General features: G+C 36.2%; 2 protein-coding genes and 1 long non-coding RNA gene across 5 annotated transcripts in view; 2 read left to right on the forward strand and 1 right to left on the reverse strand.

Annotated features, from left to right (window-relative positions):
• The window catches only part of LOC134751170 (inactive dipeptidyl peptidase 10), a 348,960-nt gene that overhangs the window by 268,896 nt on the left and 61,246 nt on the right, over positions 1-18,818 (forward strand). For all 3 annotated transcript variants that reach the window (XM_063686543.1, XM_063686545.1, XM_063686542.1), the window contains exon 2: positions 10,853-11,060. In XM_063686543.1, the coding sequence (XP_063542613.1) occupies positions 10,853-11,060 (208 nt within the window). The remainder of the gene's footprint in view (positions 1-10,852; positions 11,061-18,818) is intronic.
• The window catches only part of LOC134751181 (uncharacterized), a 456,797-nt gene that overhangs the window by 196,194 nt on the left and 241,785 nt on the right, over positions 1-18,818 (reverse strand). The gene's annotated exons all lie outside the window — the stretch shown is intronic.
• The window catches only part of LOC134751176 (cytochrome c oxidase subunit 4 isoform 1, mitochondrial-like), a 222,464-nt gene that overhangs the window by 112,613 nt on the left and 91,033 nt on the right, over positions 1-18,818 (forward strand). The window lies entirely within an intron of this gene.

Raw genomic sequence — 18,818 nt, forward strand, 5'->3', positions numbered from 1 at the left:
GGCTTGGATCGATCGGCGCGAGCGGGGGTATTTTTTCCAAGCGTTCTAAACTCCACGGAATTGCTCAACCACTGTAAGAGCGCTCTTTGCTTACCTATATTTGTTACGAGTCTCTCGGTCATTTTACAATAGTTTGGCAATAAATAGACTCGTCCGTGCGCACGCAATTAACGGGAATACATTGTCTAATAATAGACTGGTCCCGGTTCTTGTCGATACATGATTTACCACTTAAGAGAGGTGCTGGGATTTTAGCTTTGTAATCAGAGAATTACTCCAATATTAGAATCGGTTTTCTAAGGAAAATAAAGCTTAAGTTTCGACGGGCAGATCTTAGGTACCTATTTAATTGCCTGTACGAGTACAATTCAGAAATCACTTCAAATTAAAGTAACGTTTCATATGTTAAAACGGCATTCAAAATTAAACTTAGAGAAGTTTAGCTATCTGCCTATTGTGGTCCATTATAAAGAGCCCTATTTTGATTATAATAATAAAGGGTCTTGATAGACAGACGTCAAATGAAGTGATCCTGAAAGTCTCGCACTTGATCGGTTATTTAATAATAATACGGCTTCCACCTTCATCCTTGATCAAGTATACTGAGTCTTCATAAAATTGAAATTCACAAGGAGATTTAGTTCCTTGGCTAAGCCGCTATGCACTGCAACGTGGCAGGATTTTGAGCCAATAAGTATCGCAATAATTTCAACATGGCGATGCATTTTTAGCGGCCGAAGTGAGGTTGGATATATGTAGTGAATTCTAATCGTATAGTAGGTACCTCTTGTGCATTAGCTAGAGTGTTTAATGTTAAAATGCATACCGTGCATTACTGTTTTTCAACCCACATCTAAGCATGTCGATGAGCAGAGGGTAGGGTTTGCAATCTGGATCTAACTAGTATTTTTACTTTTTACCTATTCTGGATTTTCTCTACCTACGTTTATTTTACTTGTTGTTGGCGCATATTGGTTCATTTATCTCAGCAAACGTAATAATAACTTAGCGACTAAGCTTTGAGCGATTAGTCGCTGAACTCGGCGACTAATCGCTAAAATTAACAACTTTCTGTTGCTCGTTTTATTACAATGAAAAGACAAAATACTGAAAAATATTTAAGTAAATTCAAATTGCCTATCTTAAATATTAAATATTTTACTAGAGCTGGCCTCGATAACCATTTCTTTTTGATTTGGTCGTCTATAAAACGCCATAATAATAATGGCGGAATAATATCGCCAATGGATTACCGCGGAACCACTGAGCCGGAGCCATGATTTCTGCGGATTGTTCATAAAGACGCGATCGATCGCTCGTGTTGAGAGTGTTTCAATATCATCATTGTATTCAGGTCATATTCATGTTTTTCGATGAACCCCATACTGTAGGCCCTCGGGAAAACCTCGACTGGGAGCTCATTCCACAGCCGGACATGTATTAAAACTATTAGAACCTGTTAATTTTAGAGCCGCAACCTTCTGATATTTCTCTAGTTCTTGATTCCCACGATACAGGCTGTGCTTAGTGTGGGGATCAATGTATTGCTTCTTTTGTATTACGTTATTTTCGTGAAATAAATATATTTTGTTATTGTTGATATTTTGTTTTGACTAATTGAACTTGCGGACCGAAGGTCTCCGTTTCAGTTCGGACAAAAATGGCTTCGTATGGCAGAATTTGTGTTATGGATATGATCTGTCAGTGTCAAAAATGACGTTTTTTCAACCAGAAATAATATTCTGGTTCTGAAATTTATAAATGAATGGTTCCATGAAATCTGTCAATACTATGCTGACAGATTTTTGTGACCGTACTTACAAGTAATTAAAATGTGTCGTTCTCGTTCTGTCCGACTAACGATCTTTGATCTTTTTTCTAATAAAAAAACCAATCGGTGATCAAACAACTTTTCACGGCTCGACATCCGACAAAGTTTTTAATGAAAAATTCATATCGGCTCGCTTACAACTTTTATTCGATCCCTTTACTCGTAGTTTGGGGAACTAGGGCAATTTGCCGGCCAGTTTGACACTTCGACGGCATTATGTTTTTAACACCATTCTTGAGCAAAAACTACTATTTAAGTTGTGAAAGTTATGCTGGTAAATAATTATGCTTATTTCGTGTAGCTAAAAATCCTTCAATATTATAAATGCAAAAGTGTGTTTGTATGTCTGTTACCTCTTCACGTTTAAAGCGCTAAAACGATTTAGATGAAATTTAGGATGAAGATAGTTTTACGACTGAGGATGGACATAAGATACTTAGTTTTTATCAATCATCATCATCATCATTCCACGCACAGTCACGGGAAAAGAGCTAGTATGTAATATAAATGAGCTATTTGTAAGTTATTTATTTTTGTCATACGAAATATGCCACGATTACTTTTATTTTAGATAGGTACTTGACTTTCTTATTTTAGCTTAATGGTTACAGGAAAGTCATTAAAAATGTCTTGCAAAGATTAATATTTACATCGTTCCCAATATTACGTCTAATGTTAAACGACTGAACGTTGCAAGCTAATAAAAAGCTTGTGAAATATGCTGAGCGTACACAATTAAAAATGCAAAAGGCAAGTGCATTGACTAAGCCAATACGGGGCTAAAACATTCTAATTGCAACCCTAACACGGTGATATAAAGTTTAAAATAGGAACTTCATAACGTCAGTTGATTTCCATTAATCCTTAGAAACCTGGAGTGTAGTAAGTAACCGCACAGATGACACTGCAATTTCATCTTTATTGCGTTGGTATAGAAATGTTAAAAAGCTTTCCTTTCATGACTTAACCCGCTTTAGTTTTAAAAGGTCTTGACGTGTCTTTCAGACCGAGCTGTCGCGTTAAATGAAGACAGATGATGGTTTCAGAGTTCCGTAGTCAAACACGGAACCCTTTTATCGTAATGTTTATCCTATATTTGGGTCATACGGAGATTCAAGTAAATTTGCCTTATAGTTCCCGAAAGTTATCAAATGTGGTGTGACAAAAGTCAACTTTTTTTTTTTTTTTTTTTTTTTTTTTTTTTTTTTTTTTTTTTTTTTTTATAAATAAATAAATAAATAAATAAATGTTATAGGACATTCTTACACAGATTGACCAAGTCCCTTTGGTTGTTACTTACGCTGCTAATACTACGTAGGAGGCAATTATAACCGATATATATAACACAACATAAGTAAGAAAAAAGTTCTAGTATCTTGGGAACAGGTAGGACTTTTGTTTGCACGTGTCTGCATATACGACCTTTCCGCATGAACCGTAATTTTTAGGTAATGGACTTTTTTTAGCGTTGGGTTTCATAAAAGAACGACTACACATATTAGCATGTCAATTACGGCTACATCGTTTTCCTCAAACCATTATCCCGGGTATGTACCGTTCTACGTCCCCAAAAAACATATTTTAAAGCTGTGTTGTAGTATTTTCGATATGATATTTTTATCAAACACGTATGTGCTCAAAGTACTTTAAATATACAAAATTTTAGCTTTTTTTATATGGAAGTAATATTGTCCTGGGTTACCGCGGTTCGGTTCGGTTTTTTTATGTGTTGATATTAGTAATTTATATGTATTCGCAATACATTTTACTTCTTCCAAATACTTTAAAAGCAAAATTCTCTGTGTTCTCGAGAAATATTCTTGAAAATGTTCTCCGGAGAACTTTCTCGGCTTCATCCAGTACCGTTTAAATGGTAAATAGTTAATAAATACACATATTGTAAGATTGTGATTCGATTCTAAATTTGTCGTCTTGTATTATATTTTCTGTTAGTCACCCGAGGTCTAAAATACATTGATATTATTAAAAATGTCAGACAATTACTCACGGACTATTCCACATTCTGTCTCTGTGAACTGAAACTGTAGTATTTATTTTGTGCAACTATATTCCACTTCCAATGTCACTAAAGCGTAAACTCGTTGACATGTGTATTCTGCCTGTTCTAACCTACGGTGCCCAAACATGGTCGCTCACCGAGAGTCAGAAGTCCAAATTGAAGGTTTGCCAGAGAGCAATGGAGCGCAGCATACTAGGTGTCACAAGGATGGATCGCATCCGAAACACTACACTGCGCTCCAGAACAGGCATAGCTGACGTAGGGGAGAAGACCGCTAGGCTGAAGTGGGACTGGGCAGGTCACGTCTGCCGCAAGCATCCGGATAGGTGGGCTAGTATAGCCACCAAGTGGATGCCGCAAAAGAAGCGCGGACGTGGCAGGCCCAGGCGGAGATGGCGGGACGACTTAGACACCTTCACTAATAACTGGCCGGAAACAGCTCAACAACGGGAGTCATGGAAATCTAAGGGAGAGGCCTTTGCCCAGCAGTGGGATACTACAGGTTATTAAAAAGAAAAAAAAAAAAAAAAAAAAAAAAAAAAAAAAAAAAAACCAAACCGCTGTTTAACTTGCACGGCTTCCATCACAGTTGTATCTGTATGTCTTGAATTATATTAGGTTTATTTATTTACGCAATAATTTAAATGCATTTTTTTAAGTAACGAAATGTCCCAGGCCACTTGTCTGGGACGCTACCTGCGTAGATACCCTGGCGCCTTCCCATATTTCAGGCACCAAAGTTAGCGCTGGTGCGGCAGCGTCCTCGGCAGAAAGCCTCAAACTTCGCAAATATATATGCCACACTAGGTAGTAGCTACATATTTGCGGCGTTTGGGGTGGAAACCCTGGGGCCGTGGGGCGCGTCGCCTCTATGAGGAGCTGTCAAAGCGCCTTATAGAGGCTTCTGGTGACCAATATTTTGCCTATATTTTGCCCAGCGGATCAGCATTGCCATCCAGCGGGGCAATGCGGATACGACTTAGGCCAAATTTTTTATTTATGTTTTTAATTAAAGTGTTTTTATGTTTTACAAAAATAAATACATTAATTAACTTAAGACAAATATGAGCGTTTAAGAAAGTTAGGCACAAAATGATATTGAGCAATTAATTTAAAGTTGCCCACGTCGTCCTCTAAGTACCCAATAAATGTGGTTTCTAAAATGTTTTCGTATTTTATTATAAAAAAAAGTTGTTGAACACTTTTTATCTCTAGGCTTTATTCACGTGATAGCTTGTAATTTCTGTATAGATACTATACTTATTCAATTCAATTCAATTCAATATTTTTATTTCGAATAAAAAATCCATATTATTGTTAGTACAAGGCACAGCAAAACTTATAAATCTATGTTAGTGATAAAAATAAAATAAAATAAAAACAAACAAAACAAACATATAAGCTACTTAAATTAAAAACGGCGTGGTGCGGCCTGCGGCGGTGCGTGCAGCCGCACCCAGCGCGCGCACAAAGGCGAGTCCCAGCGCTGCGCCAGCACGTTTAGAATACTGTTTGGGCTTCCAAATCCTTGGAAGCCCAAACAGGGCTTTTTTGGGCTTCCAAAAGCTTATAGTTTACCCGCTGGTAAGTTTTTATATATCTTCTAATAGTGGAGTCAATATAAAGTTTAAGTTACATTAAATGCACACTCAAATTTTTCTACATGGGTGAATTCTATATCATATTGAATACCCGTCTGTAAAGTAACAACTTGATATCAGTTCCCGTTTTTGAGAAATAAAACTTTTTTTTAAATCTTTTATACTACTTAAACAATAATTCCCACATAAGATATTTTTCGTAGAATGGGTTATGAAGCTTATACGACTACACGGTCAGAATATCTCTCGACAATAATGTAAATTATAGATTTATTGAAACAAATTATTATTTTGTAAGTTTTTCATGACCGAGGAACTCCCACACCGAGAGAAAAGTTTACTATGGTGGTTATGAAGTAGTTGTATCGATCATGTTTAAAAATCTTCCGAGTCACTACTATATTTGTAGAATAGCAGCAAGATTTTGGAAACAAACAGCAAATAATGTTCTGCACAATTAATGGACATTTCTAGTTTTTTGCCAGTAACTGCACAAGTTATGGAAGAATAACGTATTCATTTTTCTCTCGATAATTAAATCAATTTCCAGCATAAAAAAATTAAAAAGTATGCGGTATTTCCAGGCATTCACAGAGGCCAATTCGAACTTTATTTAAGATGTCAATAATATATCATTTTGTTATCATTCGCCCGACCGTCTCGCTCGCTCCAAAACATATTTTAACTAGTACGAGCGAAACGCACACGCAAATTAAAAAAATGATATCTTTAATAACAAAGTTCGAATTAGCCTCAAGGTATATTAGGAAAGTATACCTTATGGCTTATGGCATTGCGTTAAGGTTCAATAGTTCAATGCATTAAGTGTCTGTCTTTATATGAAAAACGATAGCTGTCAAATTTTTATATCTATTCACAAAACGTTTAGAATACTGGATGCTGTGTCAGATATAAATAGACCCTTGAAGTCTTACAACTATCTATTATGCTTGATCTGAATCTTACTGGTTAGTAAGGACCGTCCACTTAGTTATACTTCGAATAGCCGCCCGGACAAATTATAAAGCTAATTTCGAATTTTAAATTTTGACAATTCACGAGAAGAGTAACGTAACGTCAAACGATATGTTTGTCCCTTTTCAACGATCCTGTCATCCGATGCTTTTAGTAGCGGGAGCTGTGAGAGTGAAAAGACGCAAATGTCAGCAATTCTTACCGCTTGGTATTTGTCAGCGAGCGCATCGCGACATGAAACCAGTATGAACCTGGCCCTCGATTACGTATAATTGTAAGGAAACTTGGGATCAAGTTATATTAGTCTAAGGTTGAGAATAAGACGTGCTCTGAATATACAGTGTGGAATTTTTTTATGGGCCCTGAAGGGAAAGTGCCTTAAAACCTTAAGTTAGCTCATTTTATTTTTAAAAAGAAACAAAACTGCATTCAAAGGTTTTTTGAAATTCGCTTGTCTCGCCTGGGAATCGAACCGACTAAAAATTCCAAACAATAAACACTCCCTATTTTATTCTACTAGTCGATACCACGTCGATACAGTTAATGTTAATGATAACATTTCTTCAAGAAACATTAGGTCTTACACTCGTCTGTCGTACAAAATTTCCATAAAATCGAATATTTAGTACTCAAGAATATTTTTAGACAAGCAAAATTGAAAAAAAAAATTAAAAACCTTTGAATGCAATTTAGTTTCTTTTTAAAAATAAAAGAATGTCTCCTTTAAGTAAAATGAGCTAACTTAAGGTTTTCAGAGAATTTCCCTCCAGGGCCCATTAATTTGATTATTAAATTATAGTGGTAAGTAAGCGCATTGAGTATGCACTTTTGTCTCAGGCGATGCCGCTTGGCACGATTGATTGTTCCTCAGGGCAAATAAAACTGATTCAGCCCGGTAGCCACGAGATCGTAACGCCCCCCAAAAGGGGGGTGAAAGGGTCGGCTCCCCAAGTCCAATCTATGCTATATTTCTTCCTGTTCTTAGCAACTAGGGCAACTTATATATCATTTTCGTATAATTTAGGAACGAGGAATTCATTTTTGAAAAAATTCTTAGACCTTTCCATACAAAAAAAATGAGTTGTTTACTAAAAATTTAAATGTTATGTAATTTTTTGTGACAATTTTCCCTGTTACAATTACAGTGTGGCGATTTGCACTAAATAAAAAAATGGACAATGTAGCCCATTTATTGTTCATTCTGGAAAATATCACTTTAAAGGAATAGCTGCCGAAACGCCTGTCAAAAAAGAGGCGTTTTTTCTTACTAAGCGGCGTTTTAAGTTTCCAAGTTTTTATTCCTTACTTGTTGTTTTTATTCCTCACTAGTTGTTTTTAATTTTTTTTCGCAACTGTGTTAAAAAACGTCGTTCGATACACGTGCGGAAATGTCATTCTTCACTCGTCCCGAGTCTTGCCAAGATACCTATCTCGGTACTCGTGAAGTAATGACATACTTTCCGCACTAGCATCGAAATGTACTATTTATTTCATTTGGGCACCAAGAAGTATGTTGGTAGTAAACCTTTTTGCGAGTAAAATAGTATGTAATAATGATTTAATATAATATTGTTAATTAACTAAAGTTTCATTATTGCGTCATTTCATCTCATAACCCATTGAATTGAATGACCTTTTTCACGTTTTCTGCAGCAATGCAGTCGACTGCAGCAATATTGAAGCGCGACATTGCTGTCGACTGCTATGGCAGTAGCCGTAAATGTCATAATCAAATTTCCTGTCTGGATTTTGACGTTCATTTAAAATAAATAATCAAAGGGGATCATCGATTTTGGGCCCGGAGGACAAACCATCGCGTATATTATGGTACACTACACAGATGGTTACAGTAATTATAAACGCATTTGATTACGGAAAAAGATATAATATTGGGTGTAAATGAAACGGGAATGTATTATACAATAAAATAAATTATATCTATTATTAATTTCCGTAAATCACACCATCATCTTTATTAGCATAGCATAGCTTAACGCTCAATTTCGTACAAACCGTGAGGTTTTCACTAAGGAGTTTAAAATTCTCTTTGCACTAAACTTTATGGTTGGTAAAAAAGTCTGTATTCTAATTTGGCACTAACTGCCACTGTCTGTCATTGCTATGTCATAGCCTCATAGCTGACATACGTGAGATATATGCCGCAATGTATGCATTGCGCGTTTTATCGGAGCTTTGCCTGAGGTGTGTTAAGTAAGCGCGCAATCAAAATTAAACATGCGTAAACAATCGTTACGCGTACCGATGAAACTGGGTAAGTTAGTCATGGGAGAATTAACGGTCGACCGCATCGCGAACTCTCGGCAGTTCAAGCGGACCGATCGTCTACCGCGAACATTGAAGTGAGACGGAGATATGGAAGTCGATCAAACGTTCTCCACAGTGAATCAGTACCCGTCAGTTAGTGCCTGCGTGGGTAATTTAAATAGCTTGGACGTCGTAATAATTATGGTTGTATTCCATACAATATTACATATACGTGAGATTTTTTTTTGTTATTACACTAACATGAGTAAGAGATTTATGAAGGTGAAACAAAAGTCGAGTGTCCATTTTCTATAAGCAACAAAAAAAAATCGAAACAAAAATGGTTAATAGTAATTAAACGGATTCATTTACGTTAGAGATTTTTTTGTAGAATATAGTAAATATAAAGAGCTTAATTAACATGTAATTTTTATGTACACATTAGTTGTTATTTTTATGTAAAAAAAAAATTTTAATAAAGAAAGTTATTGGGGGCAGGTTTCTGTGCCAAGCTGGAAGAAAATATAAATACTTAATGAGTATATGCCTGAGAACAGCATATTAGAAAATCTCTAGTGTGGAGATTGATGTTTTGGTTTATTTCTCTATTTTAGTAATAATTTGAATTTATAAAAACAAATTGACATATTTTGTGGAGATTTTTTTCAAAATATATTATTTGTAACATAGGTAATCACATCTCAAAAAATCTCTAATGTGAGAATTAATGTAGATTTCTCATACATTTTGAACTGTGCGGACCGGCCTATAAGTTTCATCCTGTTAAGTAGAATTTCTTAGTTGCTATCAATCATCAAGGATTAATTTTGAAAGTGCACTTTTGCTTGCTTGACCATTACCTAAGTGGTTTTAAGATAGATGGATTTTAAAATGTGTGTTCGGATAAGGTTATAAATAAAAGAAAATTGTACAGTCGTCATCGCTGTTGCGACGTTGACGCGCGAGCTGTTACTGTCAATTTCCATGATAAAATAAGTGACGTTCGTACCTGCATTACTGCCGCGATTAGAATAAATATAAATAATAGATTTAGATTAGAATAGATAGAAAATATATAAAGAATAGGCCAGTACACACCTCGCCTTAACTCTGACCTTCCTTTTGCTGTTTGAATTATCGTTTAGTTTTTGGCACTGCGAACTCCATAGGCCTTTTCTCCATCATTTATTTTAACGTACCAAGATTATATTGAAAACTGTTTGGTTGCGTATACTCGCTTACTCTAGAGTCTAGTGTATGTGAAAGCGTAAAGCGCTACCTCATGTTGTATTGATATTATACTATTCTTTAATTTCTAAATGTTGCATCAAACCTTTGCGTGCACAGCCTCAGACTGCCCAAAGGACTAATAAATTGTAGTCACTCGGCACCCCGGAGTGCCCTGGACAGGGAGTTATTGGCTTTTTTCCTGCCTAATTGATCAATCGGTTCGGGCTACGGGGGTGATAAGCGAAAGACAACTGGCATCGGATCTGGCTACTCTATTTATGTCGATTTAAGCCTCGCGCAAGTTATTTATCAAAAGCGCATTTATATTTAACGCTCACATAAAATGTATCAAACGTGTCCAGTGAGTTTAACGTAACCGGAGTAACGTCAACAATTTGATGTTCTATTTTAGGACTAAGTAACTTACATCTAGTTACATGAGATTGGAACAGCTCCAACAATGACAATAATCCTTATATCACAATAAAATGCGTTCGGCGGGGGCAGCGGCTGAGCTAGCGGCGGCTCGGAAGCAGGAAAAGTATGCGGTGTTGACGAAGTACCTATTTGTCCCTCTTGCCGTGTAAACCACTGGCTGTTGGTGTGCTGAGGCCAAGACTTTTATTGGGGAAGTGGGGAGACGGTTGCGGGAGAGTGGTCATGACCCTCGCTCCGGGTCGTTCCTTATGCAAAGGTTGTCCATCGCTATTCAACGTGGCAATGCGGCGAGCGTGATGGGCATCTGAAGGGGCGCGGGGCGAATTTTGTGAATAATTTTTGTGTTTGTTAGTTTCTAGTTTATTTTAAGATTTTTGTACTGAGGTGTTTATTTATTTATTTTATTTATTTATTCATAAGCCATAAATTGTATGTGTACATTTTGTAAAGTGAATATTAAAACAATAAAACTATTCATGTTGTTGTCCCCAGGAGCTAGCAGCTTCAACGCCGACCCAACGCAACTGGCGCGGGATCCTCATAGCACTGCTAGTCATCGCGGCAGTACTGGGCCTGATTGTGTTCAGTATCGCGCTGCTAACGCCGGCTGGTGACGGTGGAAGGGTGCGCGGGCGTCGGCCAACGCTGCATGAGCTGCTTCAGGAACATTACAAGCCGTTTAATGGGACTTGGCTGTCAGGTAAGTGTCAATGAAGACTGCCGGGCTAGCAAAGGAGTGGCAGTTACACTACCTGTCCCTTTTTAATTAAAACGTCAAACCATTGCACCCGTCCGAACGAGGTATGGCCATTACTCAGTACTAATACCTATTTTGTTGTAGAAGTGTTTGTCGTAAACATTGCGCAGTCTTCCTCCCACGCTTTAGAGCTTGTTTGTAATCAATATTATTCAGACGCGGGCTGCTTGGAAAGCGATCAAGATCTGTTCACAATGTTTTCCCTGGCTTACCACGTACCTATAAGCTTTATAAGCCTCTTGCGCCGTAAGATTAACTTTATGTATCTTATTAATTTTATATTCTTTGTGAGATGTGAATCCCCATATCTCCCCCATTTTTATTTTTATCAAAAACTGAATGGACAAAGAATCTGTATAACATTCCCCACAACGTAACTATATTAGTTACGTTACTTACTGTATAAAGATACTCGTGATTATGCTTTTATCGCACTAAAAGCCTGAAAGTCAAAGGACCGGCTTTTGCACAGGTCATTGACTGGCGACCTTTCACCGTCTATGATTTACGTCTAATGACGCTGAAATAGCATTATATTAAGTGCCGGCTAGAGTAGGTTTATCTGTTAATAATCTGATTTGGAATCCAAGGTAGCTGTAATTTGAATATTCAGGCCAGAAGGATAATACCTACTTAATAGCTGTCTTTACTATAACGAGGCTCTTTTAGTTGATTTGTAGGTATAGTTACATTCATTCAGTGATCTGTTTTAGCATTTTTTTAGGGTTCCGTACCCAAAGGGTAAAAACGGCGGGACCCTATTACTAAGACTCCGCTGTCAGTCTGTCTGTCTGTCCGTTTGTCACCAGGCTGTGTATCTCATGAACCGTGATAGCTAGACAGTTGAAATTTTCACTGATGATGTATCTCTGTTGCCGCTATAACAACAAATACTATAAACAGAACCACAAACTCACCAAAATACTATTGAAAACACCTAGACACCAACTACGCAAAATAGTAGGATTAATTACAGGACATAACACACTAAACAAACACCTCCACGATATGGGAAAAACAGAGAGCCCCATGTGCAGAGCGTGCATGGAAGAAGAGGAACCAACAAAATTTCACATTCTCATTGACTGCAAACAGGTAGAAGTTTACAGAAGCAAATACCCAGGGACTCCGTGCACACTAAAAGGGGCAGTAAGGGCAGTTAGCAACCTAAAAACATTGCTAGGCTTCATGGAGGAGCTGGGGTGGTTAGAGTAGCGCTACCTCGTTTCACGTAAAATAGGCACAATAGTTGTCGAGTTACGGATAATGCCCAGAAGCACCACCTAACTAACTAACAGTCTATGGGATAACCGTGGGGGTGGTTTGGCTGACTAAAGTACGTGAGTTAAACCGTAAAATTAACAAAGTTAAGGTCATTTAAAATGACTAGAACGTTAGCAAGCACTGACTTAGCTGACTGCACCTAGTAATTCCTAGTTCGTGAAAAACTGGGTTTGTAAAATCGTTATGGTTTTGAACTGGTTTTGATACGACTTTGACAAGTCGTTAAATCTGAATCTGGTTCTCTGTCTAGAGACAGCCACTTGACTGGTATTACTGGTATAAAAAAACTGGTATTATGAGAATCAATAGTAATGCTTTACGATACAATAAAACTACGAGTATACCTATTTTTCTATTTTATTTACAGCCACGCGTCGTATAAATATTTGTATATATTGTTTATGGATATTCAATATCAATGGCGCCTAAACAAACACACACTCGTAAATCCCCCTTTTTTTAAATAAATAAATAAAATAAATAAAACTATGAAAACGGATTATATCGCGTATATTGAATTTATAATACATCCCGACGTTTCGAACTCTTTACAGCGTTCGTCACCCGTTGACCACGAACGCTGTAAAGAGTTCGAAACGTCGGGATGTATTATAAATTCAATATACGCGATATAATCCGTTTTCATAGTTTTATTTCAAAATAAATAAAGTTTTATTTCAGGCAACACGTACAGTTGTACACCCATATCAACATACAATTTAAAAGTTACAATGCCAAAAGGAATACTTAACTAAAAACAAAAAAACCCTCACATATTTTTCATGCTAACTTTTTATAAAAATCGACGTTTCACGTTGGGCTCAATTTATTCAATTTCAACCCATGGCGTAGGATTGGCATGAGTTAACCACATTTGGATTAACCATATTTTCAGACAAAATGCATTTTTTAATGTGAAACGTGACAATAAAAAAAAAACGTAATAAAAAAACAGTTATTGATTCGATATTAACTAAACTCGCAAAATACCTGAAATGAGCGCTTCATTCTGCTTCGGCGAGTTTTCAGACAAGGAGGCTCTACTAAACCCTCAGAGGTATACCATCTTGAAAAAATAATGAATGAACTTTTTCATTGGATTAAGAAAAGTAGTCTGATAAGATGATGATTTAAGAGGGGTCGTTAAGCCAGTAAAATAGAAGGTGACAAAAGATATGACGACCGCGCGAAAGTTGCGACGGAATAAATGACCATGGCGCGGTTTTTAGGGTTCCGTACCGAATAGGTAAAAACGGGACCCTATTACTAAGACTCCGCTGTCCGTCTGTCCGTCTGTCACCAGGCTGTATCTCATGATCCGTGATAGCTAGACAGTTGAAATTTTCACAGATGATGTATTTCTGTTGCCGCTATAACAACAAATACTAAAAAGTACGGAACCCTCGGTGCGCGAGTCCGACTCGCACTTGGCCGGTTTTTTTACCATTTATCTCAATAAGTCTGAAAATATAATTCTCTTAAAAATTTTGCTCGTCAGATCTCTCGGCAATATCATATTTTGTTCTGAAATTATACTGCTATGGTATGCTGGGTATCGATATATGGAAATAAATAAAAAACCGGCCAAGTGCGAGTTCGTTTAACTTTACAAACTTCCGTACAAACTTTAAATTTTCTCATGTAACTATAATCACGTAAGACTTTTGACCAGAATCATAAGTAATAAGCGTAATTGTGTAAAGCCCCATCTATCGACAAATTGGCTAACTAATTTGCGCGACCTGTATGTATGTTGGTTTTTCTGGGATAATTCTTTATCATGATGTGAAACGATTTCAACAATTTTTGTTTTACTTCAAAGAAGGTGGTTTTAGTGTAAACTCATAGATATTTCAAGTATAATAATAATAAACACCCGCAAAGGGGCTTAAATTGCAAATTAAATTACAAAATGTTTTTTGTTAATTAAAAAAATGTAGTAAGTGTGATTATATTTTTCCTGTAATATTTATGATAATGTTATTATTATGTAAAAATTACATAATTTTTTGTTGGTAAACTTCGGAGATAAGAGATGGTATTTTTTTTAAACATTTTCCTTCATAAATCTTTTTTTTTTCACTATGAAAAAAATAAAAAAATATTTTGTAATATTCAGTTTTAGCTCTTTCATATGATATCCCAGTCGAACTAGAAACTGGACTAAAATTTTCCCCCTCTTTATATTGGGCATTTACCATAATTAATAAAAAAAATTAAAAAATAACACTTTCTATGTGTTTGGGTTAGCTTTCTTCATGACTATTCCAAATTTCAAATCGATAGCTTTAGTAGTTCTCGAGATATTTAGCAATGTGACAGACAGGCAGACAGACAGAGTCGTACCATAAGGGTTCCTTTTGTACCTATTTGATACAGAACCCTACAAATGGTGTTCTTGATCTATCGATACAACTTTAAACTTTTAAGGTTTTTGTTGGACTCTGCCCTTTCAAATAGGTAGAATCTGGAATCTGGAATAGGTGGTCTGGAATCCGTGTTATTTTTTAGTCTAAATAACCTCATAAATTAATCTTGCTATGCTCATCGTTTTGAGGTAAAACACAAAAGCCTCGTAGAAAAATACGGGTCTTAGCAGACAGATGGTGGTGTTAAACGTGATAGATATTCTGAATTCATTTTTTAAATGTAACCACAGAATAAATAATAGTAGGGGAGACCACGGTGAGTTGTGACGTTGCACCTTGTCGACTTTTTCGAACGAACCTATTAACTGTTAGCGAGCTCGCAACAGTGCGCGTTTGTTAGCTAGTAACTTGAACTAACAAACGCGCGCTACTGAGAGCTCGTTATTAGCTAATAGACTCCGAAAAATCGACGATGTCACAACTCAAACAAATATTAAATAATCTGCTATCCGATGTCTCAGCAATATCAAAATTATACTGGTTTAACGATCCGATTGGAGTCTGCCCTTGTAGTGTGAATTTTGTCATAGCATTAGGCTTTGATGAAAATGGGTAAAAATTAAGTATAAGTAATAGTTACAATATTGCGTAAGCCGCCTCTTAATACTTACTTCCTAAAGTAAAAGCTCTGCTTCATGTTTAATAATTTAATTTATACCCTACCTTGAACAATGTGTTGTGAGCCTCACCCTCACCGAGCTCAGTCAGGAATGTAATATAATAATACAGTGTTTGCGGCTAAAAGGCTTTGTTAAATTATTGGAATAAGCCGATGGGAGGGAATCTCAGAATGTCTCTAAAACCAGTAAGTATATATATATATATTTGATCTCGAAATCCGTAACAAGTATGCGTGATGGGAGATCACATTACGCTGGTTCAACTAGTCTTTGGCGGGAATTAGCCAGGACGTTTTGAATAGAATATTAACAGGGTTGGCAGGGAATGTGCAGTTTTTGATAGTCGTTTAATTTCTCGCATTTGTAAGCTAAACAAAAGAGTAAATTTTAACTGCGGGTAATCTAACCGCCTCCTTTTATTAGTGACTCTACGACCTATAGACCTCGCAAACCGGCATAGATCCGCCATTTTGAAAAAAAAAAATCGACGAAAAAAAATCATTAAGTACAGATTTTTTGCAATTATTTTTGGGTGTTTTTTAACCTGCACACAAAATTTTACCAATTTGTTGAGAAAGTAGAGGAGAACATTCAGACATACAAAAATATTTTTGCACAAGCTGAAATGGAGACCTTCGCTTTCTCTCGGTCAATAAGTAATACCTATACAAGGTAATCGTATGGAGGCGAGATAGGTACCGAAAATTTCCAGAAACAAGCTTCTGTCAAATATTTTATTTTTGGTAGGTATCTGCCGTAGGTACTTTACTTCGTAGGTAGGTACACCTACAGCATTTCACTCACCAAGTTTATTCTCGAGCTCAAATTAAACCAAATGATGCCTTATAGTAAATAAGTAAGTATTTATTTGCAAAGAATAAGTAGGTACAATAGTGTCTTAGGTAGGTTAGGTTATAATAACATTTACTCCTAATACTCGTACGAGTAGATCATTAAATATCAAAGTCCTGCGTAAATTCGGTGATCAATAGAATACTCTATTAATCACCAGATTTACGTAAGATTTTTTGTATTATTCGTTTTCAATAGATTGTTTTTTTTTCAACGCTTAAACCTTATACAGAAAGGCTACAAAATACATTAAAATTAAATGTAAACACAAAAAAAAACTACAAAAAAAAAATTCTCGTTCCGCGCCCTTCCAGAGGGCAGAGGCAAAGGTGCGCATCACATCCAAGTTTTGATCTAGTTTAATATAAAAGCTATTTAAGCCTAGATAACTATCGACAGCTGAACGAACAGAACCCTCTATTTTTAATTTACCTGCCCATCGAACCTTTGAACCATCACGATTCGTTTTAATCAAATCGCTTTGGTGTTTTTTTAATGGGAGCGAAAAACGCTCGGGCTTTCTATTTGAGGTTTGAAAAGTACCTAACGAAAAATGCTGTGTTTTAGTAAAAATTTTATTGCAGTTACGTCAGTTTTGTCCCAACGAACGCGTTTAGGAAATACTTAGGGTTTACTTGGCTAATGCTATAATTTTATAAATTATATTAAAGTAAAACTATGAAAACGGATTATATCGCGTATATTGAATTTATAATACATCCCGACGTTTCGAACTCTTTACAGCGTTCGTGGTCAACGGGTGAGTCACCCGCTGTAGAGAGTAGTTTTATTTCATGAGTAACTATCGCGGTAACCGAAGACAATATTATATATTAAAGTAATCAATCATGAAACAAAGGGTACGAAAAAAAGTGATCCACGCGAAAGGACACCGTCTTCCTAGATTTTAACGATGAACTCATAATTGTTCAGATAGGTTACTGTCGTCGTTCGTATAAGTACCTGTCTTTTGCAAATTATTATTTAGTATACTAACTTATTCAAATCTGCTAAATAATTCACCCAAATGAAATTATGCGAAATACAAATTTGGTAAACGTAGGTTCTATGACGGTTCTATAACCGAAAAATGTGGCGTATTGTTTTTACGACATTCGACGTCAAAAACGACCTCGACTGTACACATAATATATTATCTTCTCAAGTTATCAGGCATGACATCATGGTTGTATCGAAATATACCGTCAATCAACTCCGCATCTATATACAATCAAATTAACTTGAACCCATAGCGACTATAGGTATTTTATCATTTCTGTTTTAGCCTCGATGCGGGCTCCTATAGCACAAAGCTTGGTTTACTATTTGAGTCCGAATTCAGGATACGGGTCCAAGGTTGGTCAAATCTGTTTCCACTATAAAACTAACTTGGCTCAAAGTTCTCTAATAATGGTAACGGCAAATATTTAGACCAATTGGATCGTGCACCTGACACCAAACCGATATTTTTATTCGCGCGTTCATTTTGCTCTGACTTGTCCGTACATAATTAGGTATGTGCGAGCGAGACGCCCACGCGAATGACAGCTAAATGATATCATTCCAATATGATTCAAATGTCAGGTGCACTTTCGAATTGGCCTGTAAGTTCTATTGTGCTTTTCAGCAAGGAACTACCTAACTGAAATGTTTGGTAAGATGTTGTATTGCTTACTGTATTGTCAATAGACTGGCTGAAAACTAAGCCTTGTAACTGTGACTTGTATTATATTAGTATCTTAAGTAAAGAAAAACCATAACAAAAACTAAACTAGATCCCAAAACACAGCTCCTACTAACACGCAACTAAAATTACGACACATATCTACCAAACACAAAGTCAACAAGATTTGCGTTGTTTGATTACAAATATCCTTAACCAAGAGCTACCTTTCGTCTCAATCATCAGACATTTTCATGAAACTCAACGTAACTGGTGGTGTGTCAAGAAAATTAAATATACATTTATTCCTAGTTTATTCAGTCAATTAAAAAGCCTGCGGAAATAAACGCTTATTTGTACTCCCTTCTATTTGTAACTAAGTCTATTGTACAATTATAAAGTATTATGTTGGATTCTATATAAATTCAGGTCACGTAACTCATATCGGATGCAAGCCACAACGCCCTGAACCTACTATACATTATGTACAGAGCAGAGGGTCCCAGTAAATACTTTTTTATTTGTCAATTTATTTTTTCAAAATCAAAAAGTTTTTAAATAGTTTCAAATATTTTATCTAATAAGTGCGATTTGCTCACGCAAATGATGAAAGTTGAAATAGAATCAACTTATTTAAATTCCTAAGCAAATACCAGTTTAAAATTTCGTGATTAGTTTAAAAATAAGTAATTAAATTGGCAACGGATGTAAGAAGCAAAAGTTCCCTGGCACCGGCGGAGTTGCAATGTCATCAAAAACAATTCACGTTTAGCACGAAAGTAGGTCAAATGTTCAAATTTCCCTAACAAATTGGCAGTCAAAGTTGAATGGGAGGTTTTAATAAGAAATCGTG

The sequence above is a fragment of the Cydia strobilella genome, chromosome 21 (assembly GCF_947568885.1).
Source record: "Cydia strobilella chromosome 21, ilCydStro3.1, whole genome shotgun sequence".
Lineage (NCBI taxonomy): Eukaryota > Metazoa > Arthropoda > Insecta > Lepidoptera > Tortricidae > Cydia > Cydia strobilella.